General features: G+C 38.0%; 1 protein-coding gene across 1 annotated transcript in view; it reads right to left on the bottom strand.

Moving 5' to 3' along the window:
- Positions 1–16,890, bottom strand: part of Ctnna3 (catenin alpha 3) — a 1,282,010-nt gene that overhangs the window by 384,935 nt on the left and 880,185 nt on the right. The window contains exon 11 of the mRNA XM_050141069.1: positions 9,881–10,037. Within this exon, the coding sequence (XP_049997026.1) occupies positions 9,881–10,037 (157 nt within the window). The remainder of the gene's footprint in view (positions 1–9,880; positions 10,038–16,890) is intronic.

The following is a 16,890-nucleotide window of genomic DNA, read 5'->3' on the forward strand; positions in this document are numbered from 1 at the left end:
AGCCTGCTCTACAGAACAAGTTCCAGCAAATAAACAAACAACAAGAAAAAAAGAAAACTAGCCCCCATTTGGACCCTGTTTCTTTGTTCAATTGGTCCAATGAACATGAAACAAGGAAGAATCTGTGCTCCTTAATGTCTTGGAATAGCTGGTGTGACATAATTTAGTGGTTATACTTCTTAAGATAAGCAGATTTTTTTAAATGCACAAAAGCAAAAAATACAAAGGAAAAATACACACACAGGTGTGCACCCCTGCTGAGGAATTACTGCTAGAAGCATAAACATAAATGGATACTATGCATTCATAATTGACCTTTAATTATTAAAGCCTTTGCATATTTGCCATAAAACTGTAAAACCAATTGACTTGATGATATAGTAAATCACTTTTAACCATTTCTTTAGTAACTTTTGGAAAAAGAACTGAATATGATGTTAGAGTAGAAATCAATGGTCGAGAAATGCCTTATAGAATATGTAAGGACTATAATACATGGCTAAGTTTAAGAAGAGCCAAGTCAGAGGCTATTCCGTCTCATGGAATTTGCCATGAATTCTATTTAAAAGCATTTATATGCAGTTTGTTAAAGCACACAAAATCACTGTCATACAGGTAATGCAAGCATGAAGCAGACATTGATTGCATAGAAATGTAGCATTGCTATTATAGTGAGCAACCTGATATTTATAAAAGCAGGTATTTTTTTTATTGTTTTAATAACAATTTCCCACATACAGTATTGTAACCTGTCTCCAAAGCTGAATTCCACTTATATCCTCAAGTTGAATAAGCCACTTAAAAGATTATGACAACTATGTATCAATAGCCCTGAGGGCCACTGAATATTTTAAAAATAAAACTCTATTACAAATAAATGTTAAATATTTGAAGACATTGAGTGCACTGATGGTCTACTTTAGGGTTTGGGTAATCTACAGCCATGAATTGACATTCCAGTGTCTATATTGGGAAAGCTTTGTGTCTCAAACCAAATGATTTCCTTTAATAAAGTCTTGAAGATTAAAAAAAGGAAAACAGTATACAAATGAATCTAAAGTGATATTTTTAAAATTCTCTATATTTACAAACTTTTAAAACTGTTGGAGAAGCAGATTACTTTGTAAACATATCTAATTCATGTAGAGGTGAAGACAGAGTCCTGTGATGAAGCTGGACTATGTTTTACCTCTTAATTGCCATGTAAAGCCTTATAATTATCTAAATGCTAAACCTAACACAGGGGTGATAAGAAATCCAAGAAACAACTGAAGAAGGTGAGTGTCAAATACTGGATTCACACAATTCCTTTATTGATAAAAAGATAACCTTTATGGCTTTCTGACATGCTCTGTCTTCTCACACTTTATGTGACTTTTGAAGACTTGTTTTCCTCATTAAACTGTAGAACCCGTGCGTGTAAGTTCACTGGTCCCCACTTACAACTGCCTCTCTGGTGTGAAAGTAATATTTGTTTATTGACATAAGGAATTATTAGCTTGTCAATTCCAGAGTGTTAATTAGATGCTTGTTTCAAACACATTCATTCCTGCTTCGTTTGTGATCTAGAGCGCCCTGCCCGAAGAAGCCAGGGAAATCACTTATGGCTGCTCTGCTTCTCTGAGAATGCTGTCAGCTTCAACTTGGGTTTACATATCCTGAAGTGGGTGTATTTTACATCTTGGAGTGATTCTGATTATTTTGATAATCTCCATTTCTAATCTAACAAAGTCCATAAATCTATGGTAAAGGTTATGTTGCAAGCCCAGACACATGGTTTGTGCTTTTCAGATCTTGTGCACACACTCTCATGATGAATTCCAACTCCTGGGAGGACTTTTTGAAAAAAAAAAAAAAAGAAGCAGGATAAGGCTGCTCTTCTGTCACTCATATTCAGTTGTACCTCGATGCCTAGGAAAAATGTCCTGGAATCTCGCTGAGCTGTGCAATTTTGTGTGTCAAGGAGGGATCTAACACTTTTTGCTTTCATCTAATCTCTAAAACATCTTGCAGGACTCCCTATATAAATACTTGTATTCTGTGAGTTATACTGATTAAATTATATATGATAAAAATACATGACCTTAAAATTGAGACAACGTTCAGACGTCAGTAAATACAAACAAAAGGATAAGGTTGATTTTCATCTGGTTTGGTGGAAGCCTTTGTTAATGTAAGTGGTTGTTGTACATCATAATGCTATATTCTGTGAAACAACCAATTATTATTCCTTATTAATAAGGAATGCATAGTTTTGTAAAACATCCTCGAAGAAATGTTTAACAAAATGTAGTTTGTCATGCATAGATTTTGTAAGTATAAAGCTGGTGCATTGAGGAATTGAGGGATTATCTGTCATGTTGTTACACAATCTAACACCCAACCTTTTGTGCACTTAAGACTGTTGATGATTCTTCCCACTCCACCTTAAAGTGGCAGGCAAAGTGCTCATCAAATGGATTTTGACAAAGGCAAAAAAGGAGTTCCAATTGTGGCTGTCTACAGATAGATGCATAATACCCTAGCTAGCCTGTCATATCTCTATTGTTCATTCCAGAGACTGCATCTTGAGTCAACTTGACTTTTAGTATATGGAATTATCTGTGAAAAATTCTAGTTCACATGCTGAGGTACTTTTCAGTCATGTAAGTACAAGCATTAATTCAAACATAATTACTAATAAAGGAATAATGGATGGCTTTTGGGGAGCCTAGTCCATCATTTTTAATACATGCATTCTCTCCTGCCTTATACGATGATTATGTAAATTGGTACATATGGTTTTTGAACAGCTCTTAATGATTGAAGAGAGATATATGACCACAAGAAAATATTAGCTCAGCATTCAGAAAGGTCAAAAGTAACCATGACAAGGCCATTCCCAGATTGTAGAAAGTGTTATAGAAGATCCTGGTTCTAAGTCATCTCTGGACTCTGATTAAGAAGAGTTTCTGTTCTTAGTATATGGAAACCTGGTTTATACAAACTAACATAGGATCCCTTCAGCAAGGTGACCCTTACCTTCTGATTATTGCAGTTTAATGCACCAGTCATATTCTTTAAATTTTGGGATATAGTAGTAGAAAAAAGTAAGGTATACCCATCCTTATATATGATTTTTGCCATCTTGTATTATATTAAGTTGCTTCACTTTGACCGCTGAGAACTGTGTGGGTGGCATTTTTTCTTTCAAAATTTCGATGATCTCATGGCTATGTTCATTACTCTCTTCAGCCCAATATATTACTTCCTGTATTTTCTTCATGCTTGGTTGATTGGATAATATTTTTATGGTGTTTGCATCCTGGAAAGTTTTTCTTTGTCCTTCAGCTATGGTGGTATTAGTTTTGCCTGGTATATTAGTCTAGGCTGGACATCATGGTCTTTTAGGATGGTGAGGGCATTGTTCTAGGCTCTATTGGCTTTCAAATTTTGCAATGAAAAAATCAAAAGGGGGAACAACCAGCAGTCCCACCTAAGTATGATGTTTATGAAACGTAAGACCAGCATGACACTGTAAACATAAGGATGCAGTAGTGTTACATATACCTTGGCTGGACCTAACAGCTCTCTAATTGGACTTAAAAACCACTGGCCAAGAGTGAAATCATGCCTGGTGCTAGGAAACTAGCCCACCACACAGCACTAGTGAAGTTGTAGATCTTGGAGGAAGACCTACAATCACCACTTAACTAATCCAGAAAAATCCCTAAGCTAAATTTTGAATGTTTGTTCTTTTATTCTCTGATACATGTAGTCCTCACACCTCATCAAGGAGACATTTCTTTGCCAGAGATAGAAATCATTACAGAGAACCATAACCAAGAAGGCTGAGTGAAGGAGCACAGTCTCAGGGATACATCTACAAAACAATTCCTGCACCTACTAGGACTGAGGAGCATTTCAGAAGCTGAGCCTAAAAGAAAATTTTGGCGTTCGCTTGAGATTGTGCCATGGCATAACATCAAGTGTGTACCCATAAAGTCTCAAGAATATGACTGCCTTAACACGGGCTGAGTAAATACAATAACAATAAACACTCCACAGTGAATGTAGGAAATGCCACGCCTCAATCATACACAAAGAACTACATGAACTAAAGGCATTGTTGAAAGTGGGAGAAATAGTCTTCCCCTGGGAAGAAGATACTATTGGTTATTCAGTACCAAAGGGTCAACCCTGAAGCATGCATACAAGTAACATTATACAGATTGAGCATGTTGTATTTATGTATTTAAGAACATACACACACACACACATACTCACAGAAGAATTAAAGAAATAAGAGGCCTTGGATTTGAAAAAAGAACAAGGAGTGGTATATGGGAGGACTTAGGAGGAAGAAAAATAAGAAGAAAATTATAAAACTATAATTTTATTCTAAAAAATTAAAAGTTTTTTTAAAGTTCAAAGCTTTAAATCTACAGCTAGATCCCATGCCTCTCTCAAATCATTGACTTGTGTCCCTCAAACCAAATAGGCCCTGTCACAGATTCTCTTAATTCGTGTGTTTTCCCAGTTTTTCAAGATCCATTTCAACAATTCTAAACAGCTGAATTTTAAACATTTCCCCCACTATCCTAACATTGTAACAGTGTTATTGTATAAGCTTTTGTTTCAATGATTTTATCATTTTTGGAAGTTCTGCACATTACATTGTGAGTTTTCCAAAATGAGAGTTTCCTGGCTTTTCCTTTCCTCTTCCATTCCACAGACTTCCTTATACACAGGAAAAACTCATCTTACTTTTGTCTGTATTTATTATCTTTTGTTTTGCTCATATATACATATATATGTATTTTGCTCATATTTAATATCTTCCCCAAACTTTACCATCTGCAATCCCTTCCTTGCATACCCACCTTTGTGTCCGCAACGTCTTCACACTCATCAAGTCTAATTCATGCTGCTCAAATGCACTTGGATAGAGGCCATCAACATTATTGTAATTTACCTACCAGGGGACATCAGCATCAGTCTACAAGGGGACGCACCCTTAAAGAACACGGATTCTTTCTTTCCCAGCAGCTATCAACTGCCAATAGCTCCTTAGCTAGTGTAAGAAATGTGTGCTCGCCACCCACACACTGGGACTTCTGACTTACTGATGGTACGCAGGCCTTGTGGCTCCTGTCACAGCCCCTGTGAAGTTTCTATGTGTATTATCCAAAAGGCACTGCTTCCTTATACCCACCTGGATCTTACAGATTTTCTGCCCATTCTTTGGCATTGTTCTCTGAGTCTCAGAGGAGGTGGAGTGGGATATAGAGGTTCCTTTTAGGGATTTGTGGATTGTGACTTTGAAACCTCATCTATTTTAGAAATATCTATATTGAAGCATTTAACATCTTTAATCAACAGAAGTTTCACATTGATGTATCCCTACCTCCCAAACACTACACTCAGATTTAACAGTGTTTTATATAAATAATTCAATGTTTTGATTTAGCTAATGTAATGTGATTATTTGGCATTAATTTATGAAGAGACATGGAAAAATCTATTTATTTTAATTTTTCTTTGTCAGATGATTCAGATTGCAACTTTGTAAAACCCAAAGGTCATGACAATGATGATGTCATAAACAAAAAGACCGTTTTCAGTGCATTTTTGATGACTTATGTGTGTCTTGCTGTGTCAGGGCCACGGGGTTCTGCAATGATTAATGAGAAATGTTACTTTTCTTAGTATAAAAATTTTTCAAACCATTAATTCCAGAACTTAACAATCTAACAAACGGATAAGATATAGACAGTGAAAAATTAATGTTGACACCGAATTTTAAAAGAAAATGAATATTACTACTTACTTTGTAAATGCATAGCTAGAGCTTCCAAGGACAAGTAAGGGGTGGAGACTTGAAATGATGAAACGGAATTTGGTATGGATAAAATTAGACATGTTTAGGAGCTATGTAGACATGAGGTCAAGGAGATCTTCAAATTCATTCCGATACTGTTCCTAAGCCAACATGCTGTTATTTTGCAACACATTTGGCAATAAAAAACACTCATGTTTAGTTAATAAGTGGAGTCTCTTTCAGAAGCCTGTAGACTCCCCTCAGTTAGCTCCCCAATTCCTCTTGCATCCCATTCTTCCCAATAATCACAACGCCTTAGCTCTCTTGCAAGTCATCCTTCCACAACTTTTCTATTGACAGTTGGTTCTCCTACATGAATAACTAATATCCTATTATTAATATTTTTGGATGATAGGAGAGTCTAGAAGTAAAAGGGTTTCTCAAATTTCATCTTCTTTCATCTTCTGTTTATAAATAACAGAGACCCTGATATGCTGGAGGATGCCACAAAAATTTCCTTAAAATTCAGAATCCTGGTCTTTATTAGGCTTTAGGGACTATTTATTTGGTCCACTTCATAAGTAGATAAATTAGAATCTGAATACAAACACATATAGTAAAAGAGAATTAAGGAAGGCTCTCACTATTGAACACACCAGCATAATCTAAGAAGTCTGTCCTGAAAAATCTGCCTGAGCATGAATGCCAATGTTTAACTTCTGTAAACCACAACTGGTCATCTGAAAGTACGGATCCATCTATCACTTAGCCTGAGACCTCCTACTTCCAGCTTGTGCTAAGAGGGTGTATATATACAACCAGCTATATTCTTTTCCGCCAGTTCAACTAGGGATATCATCAATGGAGACAAGAATTGAATGCACAAGAATCACTGGAGTCCAGGTGAAATCAATGCACACAAACTTAAATACCAAACCATGACACTTCTGTAGAAACTCTAGAGAGTTTTGAGTAAACTTGTTTGATCATTTGTTCAACAACCACTTATCCTTTTATCTTCTTCCTTTGTCTCCTTTTTGTTAATGAAATTATCATTTTGTTTACCTGGTAGGTGACCATCCACAAGGTTGGAGTATGAAAAAGACTAAGCTCAGGGACTTTTTAGAAGGATTGGTGCTGGTAAGAACTCCTTCTAGGCATTTTTATTTGTTGTAGTTGATTGTTTCACATTTTAATCTTTTTATAATTTATTTTTTTAATTTCAGTTTATATCTCAAGCACTGTTCTCCCTCCCACTGCTCCTCCCCCCCCAGCTCCTCCTTATCTCACACCCACCCCCTCTTCCCAGCTGATATGTGCTCCCACTGGGAGTCAACAAAGTCTGGTACATTAAGTTGGGGCAGGATCAAATCTCTCTCCCCTGCATTAATACCCAGCATGCATTCCCACATAGAGAATGGGCTCAACAAGCTAGCTCATGAACCAGGGATAAAACCTGGTCCAACTGCCAGGGGCCCCTCAGATAGGCCCAGTTTCACCACTGTCTCCCATATACATAATGGAGTATTACTCAGCTATCTAAAGCAGTGACATCATGAAATTTGCAGGCAAATGGATGGAGCTAGGAAAAAAATCCATTGTAAGTGAGGTAACCCAGAAAAATAAACATGGCATGTACTCAGTCATACGTGGTTATTAGATGTAAAGCAAAGGATAACCAGACTACAATCCACAACTCCAGAGGAGTTAGGTAACAAGGAAGATCCTAAGAGGGACACATAGATTGATCTGGGAGTTGGAATTAATGAGATCTCCTTGGCAAACTGGAGGTGAGGGGGTGTGGTAAAGAGGGGGGATGGTGATGTGAACATGAGGAAAAGGATGGTCAAGAGGAGAGAATATAGTGGTAGAACAATGAAGGGGATATCTTGATAGAGAGAACCACTATGGGTTAGGGAGAAACCTAGTACTAGGGAAATTCTCAAGAATCCACAAGGATGATCCCAATCCTTGCAATAGAGGAGAGGGTGCCCAAACTGGCCTTCCCCTATAATCAGACAGGTGAATACCCCAACTATCATCATAGTGCCTTCATCCAGTAAATGCTGAAACCAGATGCAGAGATCCCCAACCAAGCACCAGGCTGAGCTCTGAGAATCCAATGAAAGAAAGGGAAGAGCGACTATGAGCAAGGGAGAGGGAGATCATGAGGGAGAAATAGTCTATGCATTTCTCATCTTCTCTGCTCAGTGACAGCACATGGTGGCTCAAAAGCTGTCTCCATGTGAGCATTTAAGCTACATAATTCAACAGCTGCTACAGATACAGGCTATCATTATGTTCTGGGCCCAAGTTAATTATGCCACCATTCGAAACTCATTATAGAAATTTCATTCTCTTTCTACTGATTGGTTTAGAAGAGGGCAAGTTCTCTTTTGTAATTAGCAGGATATTTTATATATATTTATATATATATATATTATTTTTAATGTGAAGTATGCATGGGTAGCCCATATATGGTGGCTCTATGGAACCTGTCCATATTGGGTTTCATGTCTAAGTTGATGACGATGACTGACTAGGTCTCTTCCTCAAGAGGGCACCAGATCTCATTAGAGGTAATTGAGAACCACCATGTGGTTGTGAAAAATTGATCTCAGGACCTTTGGAAGAGTAGGCAGTGCTCTTAACCACTGAGCTATCTCTCCATCCCCATATATATGTATATACATATATATGTGTATGTGTGTGTATGTGGGGGGCACCAAAAATTTGAAAATATAATTATAGTAGCATTGCCGAACAGAAAATATCTATTAGGAGTTAGTTGCACCAGCTAGATCAGGAGCTATTAATATTTTCTCAAGTACATTTTCTATATTTTCAAATTTTTAATTCAATAAAATTCAAGTTATTTAAAGTAACTATAATACATTCTTATCATTAAAATACATCATATTTCTGGTATAATTGCTTAGGATGATGCAGTAGGCACATGTGAAGTCACAAATTAATCAAAGTTCTCTAAATTCCATCAGAAGACCTTAATAAACTGATATTGGATAATTATAAGAATGTGTGTTTTATTACCAATGAATGGTACCATATTCTAAGACTGTCCTCTCATGAAAAATAAATAACAAAATATATCATTTACTTTAAATAGATTACTTTTAAGGTAAGGAAAATGACAAAACAATGTAGCTATTTGCTCTGACAATACAATAATCAAATTTTAATTCACACTTGCAAGGGAGAAGCATTGTGAGTCTTTGTCCACTCTAGTGGGATCCCTTTCTAGTCTGCAGGAGAGATTCCTCTGGATTTCATGTGGAATGTGAAATCTGTCACCTACCGCTGACATAGACAGATATTTATACTGTTTGTTAGATTTTTTATGTTAGAAATATCAAATACTCATATTGAGAGGTGAATTACCATATTATATTTCTCTGTTTCTCTTCGTGTCTCTGTCTCTGTCTGTCTGTTTCTGTCATGTGTGTCTGTTTTCCTGAATGAAGGTAAAATTAGTTGGAAATCAAGTACAGGAAAATCAAGAACTTCATATATAATTTTTATGCCATTAAGAATTTTAAGTATTGAGACTTAATAAATTATGAATTTATTAAAGACGAAAAATTCCTAAGACTTCCAACTCCTGCTTCCCATTGTGCTGTAATAAGGTACAGGAGTAACTTTTAAAGACACAGAGAGAGTTTAGAACTGGAAAGACTGCCAGGCATGAAACTCAAAATACCAGACAGGCCACCAATGACTCTTATGTTATTAGTGCATAGCACACCCTACCTCCAGATATTCAAGAATAAAGGTTCTTTATATTGCACCAGTGGATGATAGTCATGGTTAACCTAGTTCATACAGTACCTGATGATATGTACCTGGTATGTGAAGGCATGTTCCACCATGACTAATGATTTGAGTTTGATTCTTAGAATACATACGGTGCAAGGAGAGAAGAAGAAAGTTATCATCTGATCTCTACATATATACCATGGCATGTGCAGGTACATATGAACACATATACACAGGTAACTGTGTAACTGTAAAAAATAAGGTTAATAATACTATGTGCATGAATTAGAAGATCAAAAGACGTACCAGATACAGCCAGGAAGTCGTCAATGCTGGTGATGTCATCCACTGCTTCGGTGAGAACATGTATGTAATGCTCCCATGTGCGCTTATACATTTCCATGGTGTTTTTGACCACTTGACTCTTGGGTCGCGATGCCAAAGCAAGTGCAGCATTTATGATCTGTAAAGATATTGATAATGCTTATATAGTCACTTCCTTTTGAAAACAAGAATCATCAATGTACAGACATCAAGTGTTTTTTTTTTCTTTTTCTTTGTATGATTAAACTTGAACATCCTTACCAAGCAGGCAAACGGTATATGTCACTATGTGAAATCTCCATTGTTTTGGCAATATCAGTTTTGCCAATAATTTATTTTTAAACCTATTTGTTGCATGTCGTTGTCAAAGGATGGCAGGATGTGGAAATATAATGAGTGTCTGCCTGCATTTAAGGAGCTTAGATATCACACGATCTGAAAGATCATATATAATTATCGAATGATTTAACATGTTAATGCCACTAGAAAAAGAAACATAGAGGTGAGCGTGCTTTAAGAAATGGAGAGATCATCTTTACCCTAAGTGCTAAGGAAAGCTTTGGGGAAGTGTGACATTTATGTATTTTTAAGATTTACTTTTATTTAGTGTATGTGTGTGCATCCCACTGTGATGTGGGAGTGATTTCTTACTAATAAAGAAACTGCCTAGGCCCATTTGATAGGCCAACCTATCAAATAGGTAGGCAGAGAAAACAGAACAGGATGCTGGGAGAAAGAAGCTGAGTCAGGAGTTGCCATGATTCTCCCACTCCAGACAGACGCAGGTTAAGATCTTTCCTTGTAAGCACACCTCGTGGTGCTGCATAGATTATTAGAAATGGGTTAAGAGGCTAAAACTAATGGTTAAAAGAATACAGTTTCTGTGTAATTATTTCGGGGCATAAGCTAGCCATGTGGGCGGCTGGGTGCCTGGGACGCAGCCTCGCAGCTCCTATTTCTACACCACAGTGTGCTAGCATTCACAGAGACCAGAGAGAGAGTAAGATGTGCTCTGGACCTAGAGCTCCAGGCTGCCGTAAGTGACTTCTTCCCCACTCAGCAATCTCCAGTCCTGTAGTGTGACATTTTCAACTGGGCGTTTACATTCACATAGACTGACTAGCCTCAGAATGCAAAATCATTAAATCAGAGGTTTGACTTATTTGAGAGTACGCATTCATTTACATATCCACTCATTTCCTACCTCACATACACACTGTTACAAAACCTACTCCTGTAGGTCTTAGAATAGCACATAGAACACAATATGAGCAAATGTTGTAACTTCTGTGGCGATGATATTCCATTCAGGGAAAGCAGACAATTGGCGAGTTAAATAAGTACAACAGAAAGTCTGTAAGGCAGTTCAAAAAACTGAAAAGGGAAGAAAGGCAAAGAGTAGGGTAGTAGTAGCAGAGGTGTGTTAAAATTTGAGGAGGTCCATGGACTGTAGCAGACATTTAAATAGTATAATTCGTAGTGGGATAGGAAAGACAGAGAAGTTGGGAAGGATGGAGAGGAAGAGCAAGGAAAGAGATATCTTGATTGAGTGAGACATTATGGGGCTAGCAAGAACCCTATCATTAAAGAAATTTCCAGGAATCCACAAGGATGACCCCAGCTAACACTCTAAGCAGCTGTGGAGAGGGTGTTTGAACTGGCCTTGCCCTGGTGTCAGATTGACGACTATCTTACATGTCATCATAGAGCCTTCATCCAGCAACTGATGGAAGCAGATCCAGAGATCCACAGTGGAACACTGGGCTGAGCTCCCAAAGTCCAGCCAAAAAGAGGGAGGAGTGAGAATACGAACAAAGTGGTTAAGACCATGATGGGGATACCCACTGATAATGCTTAACCGAGTTAATGGGAGTTCACCTATTCTGGCCTGACAGTGGGGGAACCAGCTTAGGATCAAACTAGGCTCTCTGAATGTGGGTGACAGTTATATGACTGGGACCAGGATTTATCTCTAATGCTTGTACTGGCTTTTTGGAACCCATTCTCTTTGGATGGATACCTTGCTCATCCTAGATACAGTAGGGAAGGCCTTGGTCCTGCCTCAAAGTATGTGCTAAACTTTGTTGACTTCCAATGGGAAGCCTTACCTTCTCTGGGGGGATGGTGGGGGAGTCAGGGTAGAGGAAGCAGGAGAAGGGGAGGGAGAAAGGACTGCAATTGATATGTAAAATGAGAAATGATAGTTTTTTTTAAACAAATGTTTAAAAGTGGGGGTGAGTGGGTGGTGGCTCAGCCATTAAGAGATAATACCTTCTAGGGAATTATGGTATATTCCTTAAATCCCAGCACTAGGGAGGCATAGGGAGGTGAATCTTTGTGAATTTCAGACCAGCCTGGGCTACACAGAGAGTTCTAGGCCAGCCAGGATTAAACAGTGAGAACTTAAATCAAAAAATAAATTAATTAAATATTTTTTTAATTTAAAAAAGGATAAATGGAAATCCTGTGAGGACAATAAGCCAGTTTGCTCAGAGCCTAGGAAGGTACAGAGTGGGGCAGGGGTCCCTGGCTTAGACTTAAGATCCCAACAAACCTAGGAGGTTACAGGAGTGAGAAGGAGCCTGAACTGTGCAGGTAGAGGAAATGAAAAGGGCTTCTTAGAACCTTCAACCAATGAAAGGAATGTAAGGGCAGTCAAAGATTCCTTCAGAGACACCAGGCCATTAGTAAGCCCATGCAGGAGAGTATGTAAAGACACTGAAATAAATCCACATGTATAATAGATGATAATGTATCATAATGAAACATGCTTTATGGGAATATACTAGAAATAAGTGAGTGAGTTCAACAAATTGGGGGTCATCTCTATCTAATAGAAAGTGAGGTGTTTTCTTTTCACTTCCAATATTTTAGTGAATTTTCCAGAGTTTCTATAGCGAATAAATTTTAGTTGTATTGTCAGAATAAATGACATTATCCTGGAAAGAAAGATGATTAATATACTTTTTGTATGAGAACTGAGAAGAATGGTGATGGGACCTTGATTAGAAAACATATCAGATATTAAGCACAAGTCATGGTTTCATAGGTTAGAGTTTAAGGACAGATTTAGCTACTGATTATCTATCTCATTATATAGTTGGACATTAAAGTCACTCTGTTTCTTTAAAAATACAAAATGTGATTCAAAGATTTACAATTAGTATTCGTTTTAAAAGTTATTTTCTCTTAACTTATTCATATATTGAAGCAAATTGTGGCTATGTAGCCACAGTCTTATCAGATTCCATGCCAGATACATCACCACGGCAAAAGTGTTATCCCTGTTTCAGTCCTAACACACCCATAATCTCACCAGGAAATCACCTCAAATCCTAGCAAAGGCAGAGAACAGTTCTGACTTCAGCCTGTATTAGAATCAGAAACTTGCTAAGCCACACTCCTCTACCTTCTAACTCAATCAATAATGAGGTCTCAACACGTGCATATCTAAGGAATTTTCAGGTGATTCTGAGGCTACTAGTCAGAAGATCACAGACTAAGATTTTCCTCTGGCCTCACGTGTCTTGATGTTGAGGCAGCACAGAAATTAGAATTACACAAGCTTTTCTCAGTTTGAGAATCTCCTTCCCTGGTTCCAGGAAGCCCAGTCTTCAGGTTTACAGATAGCATGATGATACTCTTTTTGTCGTTCTTACCCATCTGCCTTCTAGAGGCATCATTATCCATTTTTTTTGGCTGCTTTTAGAATACATGGAAGATCTCGCCCTTCAAGAGCAAGCCCTTGACAGTTCTCAGACATCATTTAGATTTCTCCACACTATAATGCTGGCACCTTAATCATATCACTTTACCAGTGAGGAGACTGGGGGAAAAGAAAGGTCTCATACTAGTTATTCAGCTGAGAAATGGTAGTTGGGATGCAAACTCAACACCCCCATATGACAGAACATGCCCAGCCTGATGTCCCTACCAGCAACTTGTCAATCAATCAAATCCTACTTCTACTTCTCACTCAAGCCATTTTCCATCTTGCTTCTTTTTATAGGAAATAAACTTGAAGACACAATCTAGATTTATCTCAGCTCATAAAAAGAGTTGCATCCTTTCACTAGTGAAAACCATGTTGATATCAAGTATTATTTCAATCATTTGTTGTTGTTGTTTTTAAATTCAACAGAAGTCTCTGTTGCTGATGCTTGAGACTATCACTGGGCCCAGAAGATCATCGGAGGAGGTGATGTCAGCCTTCTCATTCTTCAACACTGATCATTCTTGAAACTTGTCATGGCAAATAACTTTCTGAAGCTGGCCTGTGTAGTGCTAGAAAGATGATAGAATGGAACTTTAAATAGCATACTACACTTCAAAATAAGGACCATTACCAAAGACCAGTTATAAGTGGGATAATGTGAGAGCTAGTCCAAAGGCACCTCTGCATGGAAAGGGTACTCTGCTTCAGGAAGAAAGCATCCCAAAAGAATGATGTAGGAAAAAATAGATATCAATTAATCGTTTAAGTGACAATTTGTCTATGTCTAAAAGCAATAACATATCCTAAACCTATCTCTCTTAAAGAATGTTCAGCGGATACAACATGGGAATAGAGTTGGAAGCAAAAACAAAAACCATGATGCATAAGGAAAGAAGAGACCTTTGGAAAGTAGAACACAAAAACTCAGGGTAGGACCAAGGAGACGTAGAGAAAGTTATTTGGTCGAAAAAAATCTCCCTTGGGGAAGGAGGGAGAAGACCAAGGTGTTAGAGGGTCCTCTGATAAAGATTCTCTCCAAAGTTCAGAGGTAAAAGAGAGGCAGAAATAATGGGGAATAACAGGGGACAGGGGAGCCATGGAACAGCTATGTCGGTAGAGGACTTGCCCAATGTGATACTCACTTTTAATGCTCAACCTGAGACCCCTATAATCGCCCAAAAGGAGAGACTTAAGGAGAGCGTGTCTGTATTGGATCGGTCTATGGACTTTCTGTAGGAGAACGCTGTATTAAGTTAATTGAGGAGGATCACATCAATCCTTGGGCAGAGATTCTGGACTGTATCAGAGTAAAAAAAAAAAAAAAAACGAATGGAACAAAAAGCCGATCTGTATGCATCTAGTTTTCCTCTGCTCTTGACTGTGGATATGACATGACAATTTGCTTCAAGCCAATGTGAATGCTCTGCTATGATGAACCGTAACCTGGAATTATAAGCAGAATAAACCCCTTTATCTGGTAAGGCACTTCTTGTCAGAGCATTTTATCAGAGCATCAGAAATACCTCAGGAACACTTAGCACAAAAAAGCCCGGGTTTTTATTGCCAGCGTGCATACATCAGGAATCAACACACGAGGCAGAGGCAAAGGGACCAAAATCCCATGGTCGTTCTCTGCTACATAATGAGTTGGAGGACAGCTTGTCTAAACAAACAAAAAATAATGGCTTTTAGATATTTGGGTTCACCAAAACTCTAATGACTGCACTAAAAATCACACCCTTTCCATTCAGTAAGCTAATGCCTACGCCTTGCTAAATTGGGTTTCCTTCAATATAATATTACAGGTAGAAGGCTGGATTCACTTGCTTAAAAACATTATGTTGAGATTCTTTTATTTCTTTGCTTGTGAAACAGGAGCGAGCACATTAAATTTTAAGAAAATGTGCTGCAACTTCGGCTATAACTCTAGTGAGGTGCCCCCTTGACTTCAGCTTTAGAGTTTTATTAACCTATTAACTTTCAATGTACCTTTGTGTACCACTGAAAAAGCTCCAGTCTCTAGTCTTCCCTTGCTGTGGCAATTATACAACTGTGTACACACATGGCTGTGCTGAAATTATGACTTACTTCCCAGGCAGGCATAGCTTTAAAGTACTGGTGCTGAAGCCATGGTGGGGATGTGGAGCCGTGAAGATATGACAGGTGATATTTTGCGAGAACATTTTCCGTTCAACTGCTGATCCAATTTATCTGATTCAACACTCTACTCTATGAGAAAGCTTTATCCTGCTTGATTCTGCTGATATTCGGCTTAAATCTAAAAGCAGACACAATTTGGAAGATATCCCTATTGAAGACGGAAAAAATATTTCTTTCGAATCACATTTCTGGCATTTTAGCCATACATAGAAAAGATGCTGAGCATCCTCCAGTCTTCCTCAAAACTGGCTAAAAATTTTAAATGATATTCTTTTGCTTTCTGAAATGTTTTCTCTCTTTGTGTTATGGTTGAGATGTGTATATATTAGAATCACCCTGAACCTGGCAATTTCCTGGTCAGTCAGTTAGCATTAAGGGTGTCTTAAAACTCAGGCTCTTACTGTATTTTTCTAGACTGTTTTTATTTCCTGATAAAAGTTCCCTACTTTCAACTGTTATTTTCTCCAAACCACTTTCTTTACTATAAATGTATTTCTTTGTTGAATTCAAAGAGGGTCATGCCTCTCAACTGCTAGTAACTTCTGGTAGAATCTTAGCTGACTAAATGCACATTCTCACATCCATTCTGCTGTAGATGGCCATGGGCTAGCCTCACCTGTGGACCCTTCTGTCTAATAAGCTGCCTCATTACAATCTGCAGCCCGCTACAGCTAATCTCATGATCACAGATCGCAGATAGTAACTCTGTGATTTTGCTCTGATTATCACATGGGTCCTTCCTTGACCTTCCCCAGTTTACCAGAAGAAACAACTTTCAAAGGTCACTATACCCCAAGCAGTCTCTTCCCTCACTTACACCCAATCAATCAAATATATGTTCTTTTTTTTCTTTCAAACCATTCCTTCCCTGTAAAGCAAACAGCAGTAACCCAACCGCATCACTGCTCTTTTTCTTTCTTCCCCTGGTCCTGAATTATCCACTTCATTTCCTTTCCTTGTGATCTCCTAATCCTGTTAGCCTCCCTTTCACTCACACATCACATGACTTCCAAAAACTGTTTCTGAGATTATAATATAATGACATTTCCCCATCCCTTTCCTCCCTACAAAGCCTCCCAAATACATTTTCCACTTTCTTTCAAATCCATGGACTTTT

This window comes from Alexandromys fortis, unplaced genomic scaffold (assembly GCF_014885135.2).
Source record: "Alexandromys fortis isolate MF-2015 unplaced genomic scaffold, M_Fortis_MF-2015_v1.1 scaffold_9, whole genome shotgun sequence".
Classification (NCBI taxonomy): domain Eukaryota; kingdom Metazoa; phylum Chordata; class Mammalia; order Rodentia; family Cricetidae; genus Alexandromys; species Alexandromys fortis.